Genomic DNA, 21,844 nt, shown 5'->3' on the forward strand with positions numbered 1-21,844 from the left:
ATTGATTTAAATATTTGTGCAAAAACTTGCAAAAGTCAAATATATATATTTTTTTCTCAGTGATGGACTCTTGTGTAAAAAATGCAATAAATCATAACAAATGTATAAGCATCCAAATTGATTTATAAGTAAAAAAGCCCAAAGTTTACTGGGAATTCCCAAGTAAACATAACTTAAACATTTCTATAATTAAAGCTACTAATAATTATGTTTAGTCTTTTACTTGGCAAATTTGTGTAAATTTACTAGCCTTTTTCAAGTAAATCCTACTCCATTTTTTTTTCAGTGTAGCTCTAATTTTCAATTCAATTTTTGGACAAGGGCAGCAGGGACGTTCTGAGAACATTTCCAAATAAAGTATGTTTCCCTAAACATTCGGAGAATATCTTGAATGTTCTGTGAAGGTCCACCAAATAACGTCCGCCAAACCTTAAAAGAACCCCACATCGTGACTGTCTCTGACCGTTCTGGGAACGTAAAATTATAGGGTATAGTCCCTTTTAGCAGCTTGTTAGCAACCGCTGTTTTTAAGACACAATAAAGGTTTAAAAAAATCACAAGTGGGTTATAACTGGTGTGTTTTATGTCATAGATCAAAACGTGAAAATATTTAGAGGTTTTGTTAACCACAGACCTTATTTCAGGTGATTTAGCAAAAAAACATTCAAAAAACCCATAGACTTTAGGGCGATGGAACCGGAAGTTGCTAACTCGCTTCCGGGTTTTGCCTACAAAAACACATCATCTCTGAGGTACTCTATTCAACCAACACAGAATTTTCACTTTGACATGATAGACTGACTGAAAACAATTAAATATGTAAGGTGAATGTACATTTTTAATTTTAACTCTTCACCTTAACATTACTACAATGCATCATTTAGAATGGGGATAATTATTTGAAAGTCAATTATTAAGTCAATATGTAATAGTTTCCACAATTTTTCAAAATTTTTTACAGTGTAAAAAGGAAAACTGGGATGGATTGATAGAGATGTGTGTACGCTTGTCCAACTGGAAATGGCTACTCCCTCAAATATAGAGGAAGAGTGATAGTAAATAACCTTATTGCATCTTCACTGTGGCATAAAATGGCCATTTTGGATCTTCCTTTTAACCTCATCAAAGATATCCAAAGACATTTGGTTATTTTATTTTTTATTCATTTTTTGGTCAGGACAGCACTGGCTGAGAGCAGCTGTCCTGTATCTACCAACTGTGAAGGAGGACAAGGACTTATTGACATAGCCTGTAATCTAAAAGCAGCAACTCTGCGTTCAAAGACTTTTGTATAAAAGGCACATCAGCTGGACAGATGTAGCCTGTGGATTGTTTAGAAAAGGAGGACAGTTGGGCCTCGATCAACACCCTTTTTTTTTAACGGATCTTGATGGAATGGAGTTAACTGGTCTAATATCTTTTTATAAGACAATGCTTAGAATTTGGGAAGTTTTCTCAAACTCTCAAAAACAAGGGTCTGTCAAAGGTTTCTGGGGAAAAGAAGAACCCATAATATATATTCCTATGCTATCTGTAAAAAGTCAAAACTCTGTTTCAATGAGAAATGCACTTGTAAGAGCAAGTCTCACCAAGGTGTCATGTTTTCTGAATAAGGGTGGATAGCCCCAGAAGATATTGCGATAAAAATTGCACTTTTAACTGAAATTGTGGCTGCTGTACCTTCTGAATTTAAGTGTGCTTTGGATAAAGAACTATTAGAACAAAATGATAATGAAAAAATGACCAATAAAGATTGGTGTGAAATACTTAAAGGTGCCCAAGAACTTCTTTTTAAAAGATGTAATATAAGTCTAAGGTGTCCCCTGAATGTGTCTGTGAAGTTTCAGCTCAAAATACCCCATAGAGTTTTTTTAATTAATTTTTTTAACTGCCTATTTTGGGGCATCATTAACTATGCACCGATATATAGGTTGCGGCCCCTTTAATTCTCGTGCTCCCCCTCCCCCGGAGCTCGCGCTTGCCTTGAACAGCATAAAAACAGTTTACACAGCTAATATAACCCTCAAAATGGATCTTTACAAGATGTTCGTCATGCATGCTGCTTGCATACATCGGATCATGTAAGTATAGTATTTATTTGGATGTTTACATTTGATTCTGAATGAGTTTGAGGCTATGCTGCGTGGCTAAAGCTAACATTACACACTGTTGGAGAGATTTACAAAGAATGAAGATGTGTTTATGCATTATACAGACTGCAAGTGTTTAAAAATGAAAATAGCGACGGCTCTTGTCTCCGTGAATACAGTAATAAACGATGGTAACTTTAACCACATTTAACAGTACATTAGCAACATGCTAACGAAACATTTAGAAAGACAATTCACAAATATCACTAAAAATATCATGATATCATGGATCATGTCAGTTATTATCGCTCCATCTGCCATTTTTCGCTATTGTTCTTGCTTGCTTACTTAGTCTGATGATTCAGCTGTGCACATCCAGACGTTAATACTGGCTGCCCTTGTGTAATGCCTTGATCATGGGCTGGCATATGCAAATATTGGGGGCGTACATATTAATGATCCCGACTGTTACATAACAGTCGGTGTTATGTTGAGAGTCACCTGTTTTTCGGAGGTCTTTTAAACAAACGAGATTTATATAAGAAGGAGGAAACAATGGAGTTTGAAACTCAGTGTATGTCTTTTCCATGTACTGATCTCTTGTTATTCAATTATGCCGAGGTAAATTCAATATTTAATTCTAGGGCACCTTCAAGTTTTTCTGAAAGACTTTTAACTGAAATTGTGGCTGATGTACATTTTGAATTTAAATGTGCTCTGAACAAGGAACTATTATTATCCTTTTTTTCATTTGTGTATAATTGTGTAATTATGTAAATCTGTTTTTAATTGTAATTGAAGGTTTTTTGAAAAGTCAAAATCTCTCTCTCTCTCTGACCTTTGAGTCAAAAAGGTTGGGAACCACAGCTCTGTTTAATACATTCTGAGTGTATTTTAGCAGTTCAAACAGTGGATGGTGAAATTTTGTTTGTAATCTAAATTACGATGGTCAACTGACCATATTTGTCTTGATGAGATTGCTGAACAAGGTGTTTAATAGTCTGTACAAAAAGGCATTTGATGTGTTCAGGATTTCACTGTTGTCACTAGATGGCAGTGTGGCTTTAAAATAATTATTTGATTTTAAAACATGACTCTCCATCTTGTTTTTCTTTAAGTGTGAGTAATAACCTTTTGTAACCATTTACACAAAGTCGATTGCACACAAAGTGAAAGGTCACATACTAAACTATTGAACTGCTCTTTCCAGATTTTTCACAGAAGCTGAGGATAATCCCAGGTCAGTCCTGGATAACTTTCCATGTCTTATTTACAGTAACTGTGACTCCTAAATTAGACATGACCCTAATCTTCCAGCTGATGACTGCTTTAATTCCACAAATCTGAATGTCGGGAAATGCCAGTCACAGGATATTTTATAGGCTAAACTTAATTTTATATATTTATTTCTTTACACAGGCCTGAAAAGTATATATACAGTTGTAAGAATTTTTATATTTACCCTAGTGTTGTATACCTATCTATTAAATGTTTTAGTACCAAGCACTGGATTAGACAAAACCACATTTGTTGTAATGGATAGATGCACCTTGAACGTGATCCAAGAAATCATGTAACACTTGCATATTTACGACCTGCCTGACAGCTGGCAATTTGTGCTTCTCTTATAAATGAGTGCTTTTGTATCAGCCTCCTCCAAAACTGTCTAGTCCAAGAATATTCAGCTCTAAAACATTCAGTTCCATGAAGAGACTGAACATCTGGATGAGGGCGAATATGAGCTCTTCTCCAAACCAAATCATATTCACTTTATTTGTTTATGATGTTTTACATCAGTGTCTTTAAGTTTTAAGGTTGATCTTTTCCCTCTTGTAGGCTAAACAAACATTAAATAAATCCAGCTGTAAAGGTGTGAAAGTTTCCATTGCAGTCCCTTATGGAAAGAAAATATATTCCCCTATATATGAATGATCTATATATTACATGATTTAACAGTATATTTGAAAATAAACAGAACAATCTATTGTGTAAATATTACAATATATTGAATAATACATAAGGAATTGCTGCTTTTCATATATTGAAAAATATGTGATAATATATTTACTAATATATAATAATGTATGTAATTTTATATTCAGTAATATACTTCATAATAGATTTATATGTGATCAGATATGGCACTGCATGCATATTATATTGCAGATATATTCACTCATGCAATATAAACCCATATATGGTAAAATATATAATGTAACACATTTCTTATAATTATTCATATTTTCAAGTTAGGTAAAGAAAAAAAAAAAAAAAAGCACACCTGCATGTAATAATGTTTCAATAGCGTACACAGCCATTACTTTTTATATAAACTTATTTTAGCCTTAATGATGCTCAGCCATTCATAAACCTAACCACAGGCTCTACTCTTCAGCACAGCACAGTGGTAACCCCAAAAACTCAAACATACCAGAAAACCTTTTAAATTCCAAAATAACACAACTTTAAACACTAACAGATCTCTCCCTATCTCAACATTGAGCAAAACACATGAAACAGCACTTCATTTTAACATTTACTCCCCTTTAACAGTCAGAAGCAAAGCATGCTGAGAACTAGAAGTCTCTTGTAACCACTGATTGTAACTCATTCTGTGAATGTGTGTATATGTGTGTACAATACATTCACATTTATATGGGAACCTGTATGTGCAATATATGTACACAATAAAAGATAAAACTTTATGAATGTAATGCTATTTTTGTCTTCATTTATAAATATTTTATATGTATCAATATATAGCCATACATGGTCAATGCATTGCAGTATATTGAAAAATATAAGCACTAGCTTCCCATAATATGGAAATGTATTATGTAATATATTGCATTATATTTTGCAGTATATTCTCATATATTTTTGTTCCGTACACTGCAAAACATGGTATGAGCTATTTGCTTAAAAAAATATGGTAACAATATTACACATGATATTTTTGAGTAGTTTGTTTTTAAGGTTTGATTATTTCATGGAATCTAACTGAATAAATAATGTAAAATCTCTTAAATTATTTAGTCTATGACAGAATTAATTTAATACTTTTAGTGAAATGTGCTTTTTTACTTTAAGTTGAAACCTATGTGTGATTTAGAGTGAATGGAAATTACCTGCTTATATTCAACTTTGAGTTACGTTGTACAATTAAAAGTCTGCATTCTGCTAATGCAGTACAAGTAAGAACAAACCTGTTATTGCACTAGCAATAGCAAAGCTATTGTTCATTTGAACAAAACATGCATTTAAATATTAATACATGCAGTTATCCACAACCTAACCATAAGTTCTGCTCTTCTGCACAATGGTAACAATCAAAAGTTTCCATAAAAAAATTAGGAAAATGTGTCTCTTGATTTTATTAGTGAAATGTTCTCAATATTTTCTATAATACACTGAACCACAATTGTTTTAACAAAATATACACTATTTTTAATTATCACCTTAATTTATTTTAATGAAAATTACAGGACTGATGATTCATTTTTTAAGGTGTAAGGGGTAGCAGCCATGTTGTTTGTCTGTGATTAATGCTGTCTAGGTAAACAAAGGCCAAGTTCATCTCATCCACACATTAGCAACAGCTGATGCAAGAATCAGATAAACACGCAATTATAGCAGCTGTTTTTTTATGTCTAATAATGTCTCAGAAACTAATCTCTTTCTATGCAGTTGGAGTGTCGACTGTGGGAATTGGAATAAAATCAGAAGTATTCCTTCTTTTAGTTCCGGCCTCCTCTGTCTAAGCAAAAGCGTTTGTATCTCTGTTCCTACAAAGCTGCAGATGGAGATCAAAGCCTGTGTGTGCATGTTGCTGGCTGCTTCATGAAATATTTATATTCTACATTGGTCTTTCTCTACTGATTTGTCCATTTGAGTGTTCCAGGTTTAATTCCCCATGCTGAAAAGCTTTCCTTCCATTCTCTTCTCCTCCCATAGGCTACTTTCTAGCCTTCTTTAAATCAGCAATCATGTTTTACATGCATAAAATTTAAATGCCAATTGCATGCTTATGTTCATATGTCAGAATTGTATACTATAATTCATAGAAAGATTACTTCTGGTCCTCGAATCTGATGAGAAGCTTTCTGAGAGTGCTGATATGAGAGTGCACTTTTCACTCTTTTTGACTCTTTCACACGTTTGACTCTTTCTGCACATTACATGGTTAAAGTCACCATGAAATCAATGAAAACATTAACAGTTCTTGTTATTTTATATGGAATATTGCAGTATTTATTATATATATATATATATATATATATATATATATAAAATAAAATAAAAAATGCATGTGCCCTCTTAATCTTTAATCAAAATAACTTACCGTCCCTCTTGCAGTGTCTTCTCTGATGACATGTTTACTGGCGTGAGAGCGGGCCAACCTGTCACTCACATGAGATCCACCAATAGCAAAACACAACCATCCAATCAATTCCCCATGGACAAAATCAAGTCCCATACTTCATTTTTCTTGCTCAATAAGCTGTTTCATTCAGATTCAGATTAAAAAAAAGACTATCACAACTTCTGTTTCATGCTGACTTTAAGCCAATAAGTGTCAGCCTGTCTATAGGCCTAAATAATGAATTCATCCAATTTGTTCAAAAACACTCATTCAGGAACCAATTCATTCTCTGGTTCATTCAGGAGCAAAACAGTTGACTGTCTTTATGAGTGTGGCCAGGGCCGTCTGAAGGAATTTGGGGCCCCCAAGCAAAATGGACATGGAGGACCCCCCGCACGCACGCAAAGCCTACAGGAACCACAGCATAGCCATACAGTTTAAGTTCACCCACACTTTATATAAATAAAAAAAGGTTTACAGTGCAAATACTGCTGTTGCATATACTGTGCATAAATAAAAAAGCTTTATTTTTGCCTGAAATTTGCCTGTCCAACGTTGTTCATGTTTTTAAAGGCTAAATTGTTATATTTTGTCCGGTTTTATTGTGTTTATTGCTATGCCATAGGCCTACTTTATTTTGCTGTAGCCTACAGAGGAAGTTAATACACTTAAAAGTCCAGTTATGGACAACAAGAACAAAGAAATTTCAAGTTTTTCAACTTCGAATCTCTTGTCTTCAGTTTCTGGCCTCCTAATGATGTGAAATATGACAAGGAGTTTACTCAGGGTGATTATTTTGACTTTATTTTGTATTTGAGCTGCGCGTCTTGGACGCGGCGTCCGTCAAAAATAGGCGAGGCGCCTATCTTTAGCGAAGCGGCGCGGCGAGCCGCTTCTGGGACGCTTCTCAAACGCACCGCGGTGCGGCTGGTGTAAACACGAGCATTGACTAGAGTGGCCGCGTATCAGCTCCGGTAGCCGCGTCGCAGCCGTAACGCGCCGCACACGCGTGCAGAGTAAACGAGGCTATCCTCCTCTTCCTTTCTCTTCTTTCTCTTCTGGCTTCCTGAAGCATAATTCCGCTTCATGACTGCCGAGGAGGTTTTGTATTTTGCCGGCAGCAGAGATCACGTGGTTGGCTGGCTGCTGTCAGCGACTACTGAGAGGGGCCCCCTTGAGGGGGATCCCGATAACAGTGTCATTGCACTTTACTGCATTGACGATCAAAGGGGCGCTCACACAGTGTCGTTGCATTTTATTCTTAACCAGTCGTTGTCTTGGGGCCCCAGGCCAGCTCGGGGCCCCAAGCAATTGCTTGGTTTGCTTGCCTTGTCGCGACGGGCCTGAGTGTGGCTTCATTCCTTCAAACAATTCAATCAAAAACACACATTCATTTAAGAATGAAACAAGCGAGTGAGTCATTCAACCTCTAAAAAGTTACTCATTATTAACTTTAAAATATCAGGCTTGTGATTTTGCTTTATATTATATTATATTATATTATATTATATTATATTATATTATATTATATTATATTATATTATATTATATTATATTATATTATATTAGGTGTCAGTGTGAAAAAGATTAATTTTTCATTTCGAACTTAAACCCTTAGCCTTGAATCCACTGGAATGGATTTAACAGCTGAATGGTGGCCTAATAGTGATGTTTTAGTGATTCATCATAGAAGTAGCCTGAGCAAACTTTCCTTGCGAGTGAGTGTTGAACTAGGTTATGCTTTCCCTGAAACGTTTACACTTCCTTAGCGCTTAATCATAAAGAATAGCAATATGAGCACCAAGGTCAGCAGTAAATCGCTTCTCAGTCCAGAAATACATGTCTGCGCACCCACTGACTGGATGTTCATAGTCTAACTTTATGGAGAAGTATTTAGTGTTCAGAGACTTGAGGTCAGAGCATTTCCACAGAATTATGAATTCCTCCCATGTGTTATGATCCTTTACCAGAAACAAGACACATTAATAGTGTCTTAGTCTTAATATGATCTAAGCATGTCGAGTGACGTCAGATGTCTTGAGTGATGTCAACACCAGATGTGTCATGCATTAATCATTTGGCTGCTTCTCCTTCCTGTTGTGAAACACTTCTCCATATGATCTTCATATTTTGAGAGTTTTCTACATGCATGGTCTAATCAAGAACTGTGAGCAAATTCCCTTTTTCTGCCTCATTTCTGTTCAAACTCAGAGATAAGGGCAGAAGTCACTGTTATTATGTTTGTAATGACTGAGCACTATTGAGTTTGTATAGATGTTTGTATAGATGTGCTATTTGACTACACATGTAGTCATTATTGGATTATCAAGTTAAATAAGCATTTAAAAAGCTTGCAAATCAACTATAACACTCAGTTTTAATTATTAAAATAGTAAATAAAAATATAATAAAAAAAAAGGATATAATTGAATATTATTATATTAAATTAGCACTTTCAGGTTCAAAGTGTTAGTACAATTAATTATATAAAAATAACATAATAAATTCCCAACAAATAGAATAAGTCTTGAGATGTGTTTTCAAGAGTTGAACTGTTTTTAACACAAAAATCATCTAATTTAATTCAATTATTTGTTTGTCAGTTTTAAAATGATGAACTATATGTAGTCAAATATGACATGATCCTTCTGTTATGAAGAGGAGTGATTTTTCTACTGAATTGAAAGACTTGCCTGCTATCGAGGCGGTAGATATAGAGAATGTGAAGCTGCCGTCACGCCGCGTTCAGTTCTAGTCTGGTTTGTTTACATTGCGTTGCCTTTCTGCCAATGACGTTAGGGCAGTATTTTGATTTTCTGTTGTGATTGTGAAAAATGTCGCCATTGTAAGTCATTCGTGCAGAATCGAGAATTGCAATAAGAACTCACATCATCGTTCAGGGAAAAAACTGGATGGTGCAATACATTTTTCACCTTTCTACATGTAAAAACACTAAGGGAAGCAGATTGAGGAGGTGATGAATTAAAAAAAAAAAAAAAAACAGTGTATCAGTGTCTGTCTGCTGAATGTGTCCCTCCGATTTTGAAGTAGCCTGAGTAAAGTTTCCTTGTGAGTGAGTGTTGAACTAGGTTATGCTTTCCCTAAAACATTTTACACTTTCGTTAGAGCTTAATTATAATAAAGAATAGCAATATGAGCACCAAGGTCAGCTATAAATCACCACAAGTTTTCAGTCGGGAAATACATGTCACTAACTGGATGTTCTGGATGATCTAACTTTATGGAGAGGTTTTAGTGTTCAGAGACTTGAGCTCAGTGCATTTCCAGAGAACTCGAATCATCGTTCAGGGAAAAAAACTGGAAGGTGTAGTACAATGTTCGCCTTTCTATGTATACAAACATAGCACGCAGCCACTTCAAAACTGTTTATAAGCTTCTATGGGTTTGATTTTGGTTGTCATTTGTTGAAATAATAAAAAAAAAACAGTATGTTGGTGTCTGTCTGCTGAATGTGACCCTCCGATTCTCCTCCGTGGCCATGTGAGAAAGTCAATATTTACAAAGACAACATTAAAACTACAGTTACATTTACACATAACAAAAAAATAAATAAATTGACTTCTGTAACCACATCAATATTCTACAAAACTTAAGTGAAAACACCAAATGATCATGCAATAGGATAAAATAGCTTCTCTTCCTGCAAACGATAGCATGAAGAATGTGAATATTTAACCAAGCCAAAAACAAAAAAGTAAGCAGGACTAGTTCACAAAAGTATGTTTTTCACATATTTGTGAATAATTAATGAATGATTTAATTGACAATATAGGTTCTTGAAGCAAAGTTGTTCAGCATGAGGAGGTCTATCAAATGATATGCATTTTGTGTGGGTTTGTGAAACACCACGTGATTACTGAGGTGTAAAACTTGTTATTGCCAATTTGTGGACAATTTGTTTTTCAAAATTCTTACAGACCTCTAGGACCATGAGTCGAACATGCCCACCAAGTTTCGTTCCGATCGGCCTCCGTTAACCTTGTCTAATAGGTGCTCAAACCTAATTGGCCGATGGTGGCCTTGTTTTTTGAGATATGCCAATGTCCTCAGAGACCTTCCTGTCCCCTTGGACCAAGACACTGCATACCAAATTTCAAGTCAACGGGACTAACGGTTGCATAACTACAACTGTTTTCAAGTTTTTTTCAAGTTATAGCGCCACCTATGTCCAATCAACATGATTTTTTTTTTATCGTGACCAAAGATTGAACCCATATACATGTGTACCAAGTTTGGTGCAAATATCTAATTTCTTTCTCGAGTTATAGCCATTTTAGTAGAAGTGACTCCGCCCACATTGTACGTTTTGGTGCCCCTTAGCGACCGTGAACCAAAATGTGACTTTTTTTTATTTTCTTTTTATAACTTTTCATATTCAGACGCCAGAGAACATTTCTGCACTGGTTTGGTTCCGATCGGGCGAAAAACCTAGGACTAGTTCGCAAAAGTAGGTTTTTCGAAAAACCCAAAATACCTGAAAATTTCGCCTGGATTTTTTAGATATTTTATGTTTAGATATTTCTATTTTGCGGGAGTCCCACGAATCATTTGATTCTTCCGTAACCCGCACACGAGTAGCGCCCCCTACGCGCCCATCACATCTCGTCCCGCGACGCACTCTGTTGCGTTGGGTCCCGCAGTCTCTAGTTCACACTTTGGCAATAAAAAGCAATTATTATGCTTATAAATGCTTATTAGATGTTTCCTCTGAGTCACAGGTGTGAGAAAAGTCACAGGTGTGAGAAAACATTTAATTCACAGTAACCTGCTGAACTTTAGTACCTGCTCTGCACGTAACAACATGCATTAAAACCCTGAAGGAACATAGCAGTGATTAGATAACAGTCAAGCGTCTTTTAATCATCCGAACCAAGGATCTATTGTTTGCAATGTGGGAATATGTCTAGATGATGAAAGAGAGATGGCACAAATTCAGAAAAGAGTTTCGCAATCATCTTCACTGAATCATGAAAAAAAAGAAAAGAAAATATTCCATCTTACTTGTTAAAACTAGAAATAAATGGAAGTCAGTCTAGTATAAAGGAAGAAAAAGACTCAAAGCATGCATTAGCTACTATATTCAAAACTAAAGATTAAGACTCAACAAATATGGTACAACACTTCTTGTACTGAGATATATGTGTCAAGTGAAGTGAAATGCAAATCAGAGGAGCAAATATGATACAAAAACAAATTATATGACTGATAAGTCATCAATAAGTAGATCAGAGGGTTGTATAACATGCAGGTAACAAATGTTGTTAAAATCACATCCATGAGAAACAACACACACACTAAAGCCATGCTTATTTTTAGTACATTTGCTCTTGATGCCAGAGGATTTAAAGTCACTAAATGTGGTAAATCCTCAGCAGAACACCAGACACACTCACCTGATCGTGAAGCTGGTCCTCTGAGCAGAGATCTGGACATAAACACTCAAGACGGACATTTATACAGGTGAGACTTTACAGTAAATGATAGACAACTTGACTGCTTTTTTTATTGTTGTAGTGTAAGATTATACATTTTAAGATGTATTTTTATGTACTACTTCTAATTTATACAAATATATTTTTTTAGCAATTAATTATTTTATAAATATAAGAAATATTAACATGTAAAACATATATGTATAAGTAAAGGTATAACATGTATAGTGTTAAATATGTGTAAATTACATATTTAAAAACATACACACATGCACTATTAACAGTACAGACAATCGCCTAGACAATATAATATACCTAAAAATCATAGTCATACTGTGTCTCCTTGCACACAGACAGAACTTTAGTAAACATGTGCTGATTAAATATGATCACTCTGGTTTGTCTGGAATTAAAGGAGGGATTCAGTCTGTTGCAGTCACTCCTGTCTCCCCTAATCAGTTGATAAAAGAGAAACCATTAAAACAGCTAAACAAATATAACAGGGATGGAAATCCTAGGAACTTAGTACAGCCCGGAAACATTTCAAATAAAACTCCTGATGATATGGATACTCTGATTCACTGCTGAGCAAGATCAGGAAACTAAATACTAATGTTAGAGGAATTCTATCAGCATGTATTCATGTTTTATTTTTCTGGTAATTACAGTTTTTTTTTTCTTACACACAAAATCCTTACTTGTCACACAATTACTGAAACCTGACACACAAACACCAGAACCACACACCAAATCTGCAAAACCTTACACTAATTCTCGGCCTTCAATTTCATAAAACACTTTTTGCAAAACACAACAAACAATTCTCTATGTAACACACACAATTATCTAACAGGAAGTATCTTGATTTCCTTTTAGAAACACAACCATTGTTTCTGGCCAACTACACATGGTTGATGTATTGTTTTGAATAACTGTGTAGATGATATATCCAAAAATAGAATATATGGCAAAGGTGTTAGCAACGTAAAACAAATGTTTGCTTTTGACATATTTTACAGTGCTTCATTTTGCATTTTGTGTGTGCAATTCTCGGAATTGTGTGTAAAGTTTTGAAAAAAAAAAAAAAAAGAGGCTACATTTTGAAAATGTGTGTAAACAGTTTAAAATCTGAAATAAATCAGTCAGGCTTGAATCCAGTGTTTATTTAACTCGCTCTCTCAGTTCCAGCATGAAGCCCAGGAGGCTGCTGACCTCTGTGGATCTCCTCCCTACGATTCAAGAGCTCCAGGAGAGTGAGCTTCAGCAGAGTCTGGATGACTACATAGACTCCGTACGAGAGCTGTCCCAACCGACCTACCCTCTCAGCGGGCCCCTCCAGGGCTCCCGTCTGTCCCTGCTACGCATGGCCAAATACCCCAGCATGTCATTGGCCACCTCCAGTTCTGTCCTGGCACACAAGCCCTGGGCTCTCAGTGGACCTGACAACATATCACTAACTTTGACAGACTCAAAGGGCCCGGCGAGTTCAAACCAGGACCCTCTGGACTGGCTGTTTGCACAAGTGCAACTCATTCAGACCAGCCCGGAAGACGTGTGCATGATATGATGAGTTGTAGTCACAGCCTCATGAATGTCCTGCAGTAATCATAAAGGTTGTCTGTTGTCTATTTTAAATCTTGTTTATGTGTATAACCACACGTTTGTAAAGAACAGTGCAAAAGGTGATTGTCTTCATTGTTTTCTGTAAAGACAAGACATTAAAAATGCTATGTTTATTTGCAAAGGCCAGCATATTTATCCACTAACCATTCAGAAACGTCCAGTTGCATTCTAAAAGTTGTAACTGAGTCTCTCCATCAGTGTTGACTCCGGTTTGAACAATGTAAGGCTGAACACCGTTACTGACAATCCTCATTTTAGCTGCGTGAGATTCTCCAGCTTTGTTGTTGTTGAGCAACCGAAGCACAAGCTGTTAAAGCTCCGCCCTCTTCTGGAAAGGGGGCCAGGAGCAGCAGCTCATTTGCATTTAAAGGGACACACCCAAATAGGGGCAAATTTGACAAGCTATAATCTAGTAGTTTGAGCTGAAACTTCAAAAATACATTCTGGGGACACCAGAGACTTATATTACATCTTGTGAAAAAAGGCATAATAGGTCCCCTTTAATAAATATCAAATAGTAAATAAAAAATACCAAATGGTTAGACATTTTTTGTTTTACCTATTCCATTTTTGTTGTTTCATGAATTATTGCTTTACTGTATATATGCACAACAGTTCAAAGTTCAGGATTAGTATGATTTTTGTAAAGAAATTAACACTTTTTATTCTGCAAGAATACATTAAATTGATCAAAAGTGACAGTAAAGACATAATAATGTTACAAAAGTCTGTATTTTTAAATAATGCTGTTCTTTTAAGCTTTCTATTCATCAAAACAATACTGGAAAACATGTGTGGGTGTGTATTTTGTTTCAAAGAAATGCAGCATTGCTGAGCATAAGTGACTTTTTAATCTTTCAAAAACATTACAAAAAATCTTACCAATCATAAACTTTTGATATAATTTTACTGTTTAAATGGTTGCTATTTAATAGCAGCTATTGAAGCATAATATCACAAATGTAAATGTGTAGTAAAAATTAACCTGAATGTCACTGAATGTAAAATGATAATACAAACGATTTGAAAATTTTGCATTAAATGACTAAGCACAAAATGCAAAAAGAGTAACAGAAGAAAGCAATTACACTCAGCATGTGCTACTAAACACAAACTAGTTAGGTTTCGATTTCCCCTAAGCCACTGTTTTTCTCAGACACGCTAGCCATGATTTATTTAACTCAAAAAGAATGTCGGGTTACTGCCAGGCAGCTTTACAAAACTTACACAATCCTTCTGGACTGAATCACTGCAACACACACTGTGATAAGAGCTTTGTGTGTACACGAAGCTACCAACAATGTAAACAAACTTGCTTAGAAAAAGTAAGTGATAGAGTTAAATGGTCAGGAAGAGCAGTTAGGCAGCCAGGGTATTTCGCAATTTGGTGCTTTCTGACTAGCTGTGCTCCAAAAAGGACAAAAGAGGGAGAAAAAAGAAAGATAGCTTCAAACATGTCTATCTCTTTTTATTTTTGCATAGTTTTAATATTGTCAGCTTATCCACATTATGTGTCTCTCTTGCTTTTTTGGATGCTCTGCTTCAATGGTAAGGGGATTTTTGGGCCACATAATAACCTGTCTGCATACTGGCCAAATGAGTTGATCATGACTTCCCAGGAATGGCTTATGAATGGCGTCCTTCCCAGTTCTTTTTTTTTTTTTTTTGTGGCAATGGCATATCCTCCGCCTCCATCTACATTCTGGGAATCTTGCATATTAATGTATAAACAATTTGAATTTTTTGCTTTCAGAGTGACTCTGCAAAATATGTCTGATGTATCTGCAACAAGTCTCTCTATGCAATTAATTGAGCTCTGTAGTTTTTTCCCCCCTAATAAACAATGCGTCATTTAACAGGCACTTACAAAAAAAAAAAAAAAAAAAAAAAAAAAAATGCTGCAATGGGAAATTTTTGCACTGGTGCATTTAATGAACAGGTAGATGTGTATAATGATGCATGATGGGATGAGAGACATAAGCAGGTTTAGCTTGGTTCAGTTTAGACTCAGTTCATTTCCATTCAAAAGTTTGGTCACTTTTGACCAATTTAATGCATTCTTGCTGAATAAAGGCAATTCTTTCAGAAAAAAAAAAAAAAAAAAAAAAAAAAAAACAAGAAAAGGAAAAAAAAGAAAAGAAAAAAAAAAGACCTAACTTTTGAACCATTGTGTTTGTATGGAGGAATTAAATGTAAGCAACAAATAAATACAAAACAATAAATACAAAGGATATACATAATCATAAATGACAAGTGACAAGTGCAGTATAAAGGACAGTTACAGTAATTTAGGACAACATGTGCTTTCTGTCCCTGCATTCTTGTCTCTTGCATCATCAATTATCTGGAAGACAAGCTTTTAAAATGGGTCACAACAACTTACTCATCATGCTTTCTCATAGCGTGGTTTAAATCTTGCTTTGGCCATCTCTGGTGGACATTGGCATCCACATTCTTTACTGTTTCCCTTAAATGAAGAAACTAAACACATAATTATTCATTGAGGTTAGCACTGTATGCAGTTTGGTTGTTTGGGCAAAGGGGATTGTTCACCTAAAAAGGGATTGTTCACCTAAAAATTAACATTGTCATCATTTACTCCCTCGTGTCATTACAAACCTGTATGATTTTATAAAAGATAAATTGGATTATAAAAGATATTTTGAGAAATGGGAACATACAGTTTTGGACAAAAACACTATGTTCAGTGGGGTTCAGGGTTATTGACTCAATTTGTAACCCTTTATGCCAAAAAGGTTCTAAGGATAAATGTCTTAAATGATTGCACAATACATGAGAGTGTTATGCAATCATTTAATTTCATTAAATTAATTTTTAATTTGAATTAATTGTTATTAATTAAACGTACATTTTAATTAAAAATAATTAAAAGAAAATTAACTAATTAAAACCAGTGTTGGGGAAAGTTACTTTTAAAAGTAATGTGTTACAATATTGCTTTACTCCCTTAAAAAAAGTAATTTCATTACTTACTTTTTATGGAAAATAATGTGGTAAGTGAAGCCTCGTTTACACTGCACGCGTGTGCGGCGCGTTACGGCTGCGACGCGGCTACCGGAGCTGATTCGCGGCCACTCTAGTCAATGCTCGTGTTTACACCAGCCGCGCCGCGGTGCGTTTGAGAAGCGTCCCAGAAGCGGCTCGCCGCGCCGCTTCGCTAAAGATAGGTGCGTCGCCTATTTTTGACGGACGCCGCGTCCAAGACGCGCAGCTCAAATACAAAATTAAGTAAAAATAACCACGCTGTGTAAACTCCCGCTCATATTTCACATCACTAGAATGCCAGAAACTGACGACAAGAGATTCGAAGTTGAAAAACTTGAAATTTCTTTGTTCTTGTTGTCCATAACTGGACTTTTAAGTGTATTAACTTCCTCTGTAGGCTACAGCAAAATAAAGTAGGCCTATGGCATAGCAATAAACACAATAAAACCGGACAAAATATAACAATTTAGCCTTTAAAAACATGAAAAAAATCAATGAAAACAACGTTGGACAGGCAAATCTAGTGGTTTCGCGAATCCAGCCGCTTCGCTTCTGAAATGCTTCTGGTGTGAGTTGACACCGCGCAGAGGACGGAACAAAACCTTGCCGGAGCCGTACGCACCGAAAGACGTGTGCAGTGTAAACAAGGCTTCAGCCTCAGGCTGAAGGAAATGCAAATTCACACCGGTACAGTAGAGGGCGCAGCTCAAACAAACATTTCTACTGTGCTGCCATTCTGGATTAAAGAAGAATAGGACACAGGAGAAGTTCAACGCTAACTTCAGCAATAAAAAACAAAACAACTGAAACACAAATATCATGTTTAACCGAAATAATTTTGCCTATTCATAGGGTTGAATTGGATTGTCAAAGGTCAGCAGCAAAAGTGAGATTAAATACATAAAGCATATTTGTGTAATTTAACAAATTATTGCAGGTTTCTGTAATATTCTGAGTTATCTTTTTACTGTTTTTAGTCATTTTGAGGAACACTGAATCTGTGTTTGTGCAAGTGAGATTAAATGCTCAGATTCAGTCTAGAACTACAATAACCATCATGGTCACACAGAGCACACAACGCCTCTGAACTTAATCGATTTCTCTCAACATTCGAACAAGAGAGGTGTCAGTCAATAAATGGAAAAACAGTAAATACAAAGTTCTGGCATGAAACTCTAGATGGCGCAGGCTAATAGGTCCTTTAACACAACCTGTTAATTGTCACATCATTATCTATAGGTCACAGATGATTGGTTCCTGCTGTATTAGTAGCCAATGAGCTTGCGTGCTTAATCTTTAAATACATGAGTTAGCATTGCTTAGTAGCGCAGCGTGCTTCAGAAACCCTACACCTTCCCCAGCTCCACCTGTATAGATCCGCTACGGTTATTCATGTACGTACAGCAGCAGCATGTCTTACTTGCTCACAGCAGCGTGTCGTGTATGTATTGGCAGTAGCAAGTCCCGTACTTGCTCTGCAGCAGCAACAATAATCAACAGCAGCAGCAGCAATTAAGCAGCAGCAGCGTAGCAGATCTATTCCGCCAAGACCAAAATATCTACATTGTCATATCCATTACCATGCCAAACACTCCGAGAGTTGTCATGACAGAACTTGCATTACTTATTTGAAAAAGTAACTCAGATATTTTGTTGTAAATTTAAAAGTAATGCATTACTTTACTAGTTATTTGAAAAAAGTAATCCGATACATTACTTGTAAGGCATTACCACCCAACACTGATTAAAACATTATCCATAAAAATGATCCCATGATGGAAACCCCTAAAAGGTTCTATAAATGAAGCGTCTGTCAGAACCCTTTAAGGTTCCATATAGAACCTGTTCTTCTAAAAGTGATAAGGTTTAAAGTCTAGCAAACCAATGATTATGATGATAAAGAAAAAAAGAATAACAAAAATGTTTCTGGATTAAATGTATCCCTGTATGATATGAGAATTTTGCATTTAATGTACTTAGGAAAATTACAGCAAATCTCCTGAAAATCCCAAAGGCATAGGGTTGCTTCTGTCAGACACATGGTTATGAGGTATCTGCATGCCTCAACATGTCAGACATCAGCAGTGTCCGCGTGCTCTGACACTGATATGCATCATTATGCTTCTGATGTTGAGTCATTGGTTTTGGTAACTGAGATACACAATACATGTGATCCATGAAGAATATACTTTTCAGGTCTAAGAAACGCTACAGGTTAAATGTTTGGACTGAATTTATGCTGATGCATGATCTAATAAGCCTTTTAATTCAATGGTTTGTGTGCAAATGCTTGAAACTTTGTAAAACCAATAAAAATGTATAAAAAACATTTGTATACATTTTAGCTCATATATATATGAACACACACACACGTTCGTTTTTGTGAATTATGGGGACATTCCATAGGCGTAATGGTTTTTATACTGTACAAACTGTATTTTCTATCCCCCTACCCCTAAACCTAACCATCACAGGAAACTGTGCACACTTTTACTTTCTCACTAAAACTCCTTCTGTATGATGTATAAGCCTTTTGAAAAGTGGAGACATGGGGTAATGTCCTCATAAGTCACCTCTTTTTGTAATACCTATATCATACCCATGTCATTATACACATTTGTGTCCTGACACACAGATATATGAGAGAGAGAGAGTCTGGTTTGCTATCTTTATAGGGACTCTCCATAGACGCAATGTTTTATATATATATAGATAGAGAGAGAGAGCCATTCTGTAAATATATAATAAAAAAGTTTGCCTAATCTTATATGCAATTCAAAACGTTAATTTTATTTTTCTATCCTGCATTTCTTTAAAATGGTGTTTTCACTCAATATCTTTTCCCCCCACTCTCTCTCACTTGCACTTACTCCCTCACTCCCTGCTTTGGTAGAGATTTGGAAATTCCGATGTAGTAAACTGCATGATTGCTGGGAAATGGTGTGGAAGTGGGATTCCCTTTGGTGGACTATAAAACCCAGAGAAGAGGCTTCACTCTTCACACTTTCACTACAGCTCCAGCAGCACTTGCTACTTTCTTTGAAAGCTCATCAAACCATTGGAGTTGATCTCGTTTGCATTTCTTTTTGAATTATTTTACTAGCAAACAAGTTATGGCATTTTTACCCAAAGCCCTTCTTCTGCTGCTGCTTGCAGTAGTTTGTATTCAACTGAGTGGAGGTAAGACATTAATAACAGTTTAATGTGCATGTTATAGTAAGGTTTTGCAGGAATTCTGGGCGTCTAGCTTTTTTAAACATTAGCCAGAGTGATTTTTGTGCAGAATCACAGTTCTCTGTCTGAATCATGGATTGTAAGTTAATATTTCAATGTTATTCCCCAACAGTTCAAGCTGAAATACGTGTCAGGTGCTGGTGTCCGGAAACTAAGAAATATGTCCGAAAGGAAACTATTGAAGAGTTCTCCGTTTTCAATAAAACATCACAGTGCAACAATGTAGAAATCATGTAAGTGTTCATCTGTTAACCTGTATATGATAAGACTTAATATATGTATGTGATGTAACTTAATTTTATTAAACATACTGATTTTTGCATAATTAAAATAAGAGCAAAACAATTCTTATTTTCTTATGCAGTGTTGCTTATCACGTAAATCTATCTTTTTTTTTTTTTTTTTTTTTAAGATTTTGTAGATATTTTATTGGCAAAAAGGTCAAATCAGATATTTTTTTCAATGCATGCCATAAACTACCTTGCATTTCACACAGTTCCTAAGTAGACACACAGGGATAAAGATCTATCTTTTGTGACATGATATAATAAAAGTTAGACTAAATCTTATTAATTTGATGTGTTTTCAATGTTTACAGACTGACACTAAAACCTGTGAATAATTCAAATGAAGTCATTCAGCGCTGCCTGAATCCAAATTCAGCGCAAGGCAAGAACCTGCAGACTTGCTGGAAGAGGTACCAACATTTTTATTATGTCACTTTGTTTTTAATCAGTAATAATCAACTAAAACCACAATATTAGCTACAAATCTAACGGGACCAAATATACCCTAAACATAATGGTGTACTTAAGAATAACAATAGAGAATATTAAGTATCAAAAAGTTAATTTTCATTTTTCTCTCTAAGACAGTTCTCTGACTAATACTATGCTTTAAATTAATGTGTGTACTTTTTTTTGTTATATTTGCAACAGCAGGAACACCAATAACACCGCCACTTTTAAGATATCCAATTGCCAATTGCCACAAAATGCCTAAAGCCATAAATGAAAGTGCGGAAGAGCAAGGGAGGACTGAACGGGGAATTTGGAAACTCCAAAAACCCTGCGAGTGGAATTCCATCCTGTCACATGACCCGGCACTGCCAATCAGAATCCTGGGATCTGAGTGTTGGCCTCATGCAGCTAAATGGGAAATCACAGAAGACCTGAAAACACCAGGACGGCCGCCAGTAACTGCCGGACGCAGATGTTGTCGACAAAAGCATTTGAATTAGAATTCACTTGCTGTATGACTGAAACACTGAATGTATCATTACTCCAAGCAGTATTTAAACTATATTTAAATGGTTGTATGAATTAACTTATTTTAAAATGTTTCATGTTAAAATGTGCAGTTGTTACAAAGAGACTATTTTGTCTAATCAGACCCTTTAATGTTATTTGTCCGATGTGTTAAGATTGATTCAGTCATATTACATCTTCTTCTTTTCTTTTTTTTTTTTACATGACGCTTGTTAAAACATGAAGTATATTTTTAGGCTACCTTTCAAAATACTTTTGTACTGTTTTGTAATAAATTGCATAAATCCAATGTCAAGTTATTTTGCATATTTATTTTTCCTTGTCCATTATATTTCCCTCTTGATATGAGAATACATGTATGATTAATTATATGGGAAAACATGTTATTTAGAGGTAATGAATGTTTATTAGATGTGGAGAAAGATACTGCCCTCTCAAAGTAACTTTACACTACAGACTTCTTTATTTTTAGATTTTACATGAGCTCCATCTGCTGGCCATGTCTAAAAATATACACTCAAAACGCCTCAAAATGTAAAGAATGACAAAATAATAATTTGGCAGATGCTTTTATCTAAGTGCCTTGCTCAAGGGTGTGTGGTTCAAACCTTTTAGGCTTTCAGTCCAGATCTTTAACCATTATGCCACTCCATTATAAGAAGTCATTGTAAGGTGCATTTTCTGCATGCAGATTTTTGTCCCTGATGGAAAAAGAAAAGAAAAAAAACATGAATTCATTAATTATTGTGATCATTAATGTGCATTTTCAGTGTTTGCAGCCTGACACTAAAATTTGGAATACATCTG

General features: G+C 35.5%; 2 protein-coding genes across 3 annotated transcripts; both read left to right on the forward strand.

The window, feature by feature from the left end:
• Positions 1–11,320: 11,320 nt before the first annotated feature.
• On the forward strand, positions 11,321–13,690 carry si:ch73-6k14.2 (protein DEPP). Its single transcript, XM_048195489.1, has 2 exons — positions 11,321–11,934; positions 13,089–13,690. The coding sequence occupies exons 1-2, from the start codon at positions 11,717–11,719 to the stop codon at positions 13,471–13,473; spliced, it is 603 nt and encodes a 200-aa protein (XP_048051446.1). The 5' UTR covers positions 11,321–11,716; the 3' UTR covers positions 13,474–13,690.
• Positions 13,691–19,519: 5,829 nt separating this feature from the next.
• cxcl18b (chemokine (C-X-C motif) ligand 18b) lies at positions 19,520–21,326 on the forward strand. 2 transcript variants are annotated; one of them, XM_048196348.1, is made up of 4 exons: positions 19,520–19,715; positions 19,882–20,002; positions 20,368–20,466; positions 20,711–21,326. In XM_048196348.1, exons 1-4 carry the CDS (start codon positions 19,649–19,651, stop codon positions 20,769–20,771), a joined length of 348 nt encoding a protein of 115 aa, XP_048052305.1. In that variant the 5' UTR covers positions 19,520–19,648; the 3' UTR covers positions 20,772–21,326. The 2 variants fall into 2 exon arrangements, with proteins under 2 accessions (XP_048052305.1, XP_048052304.1); XM_048196347.1 differs by having other exon boundaries at positions 19,522–19,715; positions 20,708–21,326.
• Positions 21,327–21,844: the final 518 nt, after the last annotated feature.

This window comes from Megalobrama amblycephala, linkage group LG7 (assembly GCF_018812025.1).
Source record: "Megalobrama amblycephala isolate DHTTF-2021 linkage group LG7, ASM1881202v1, whole genome shotgun sequence".
NCBI lineage: Eukaryota > Metazoa > Chordata > Actinopteri > Cypriniformes > Xenocyprididae > Megalobrama > Megalobrama amblycephala.

Bases quoted from the DNA above. Each gene is read 5' to 3' on its own strand.
- si:ch73-6k14.2 (XM_048195489.1), top strand. From the start codon at position 11,717: ATGCAGGTAACAAATGTTGTTAAAATCACATCCATGAGAAACAACACA. The intron at 11,935-13,088 runs GTGAGACTTTAC...TCGCTCTCTCAG, and splicing joins CAAGACGGACATTTATACAG to TTCCAGCATGAAGCCCAGGA.
- cxcl18b (XM_048196347.1), top strand. From the start codon at position 19,649: ATGGCATTTTTACCCAAAGCCCTTCTTCTGCTGCTGCTTGCAGTAGTT. The intron at 19,716-19,881 runs GTAAGACATTAA...ATTCCCCAACAG, and splicing joins TTGTATTCAACTGAGTGGAG to TTCAAGCTGAAATACGTGTC. The intron at 20,467-20,707 runs GTACCAACATTT...TATTTGCAACAG, and splicing joins CTGCAGACTTGCTGGAAGAG to CAGGAACACCAATAACACCG.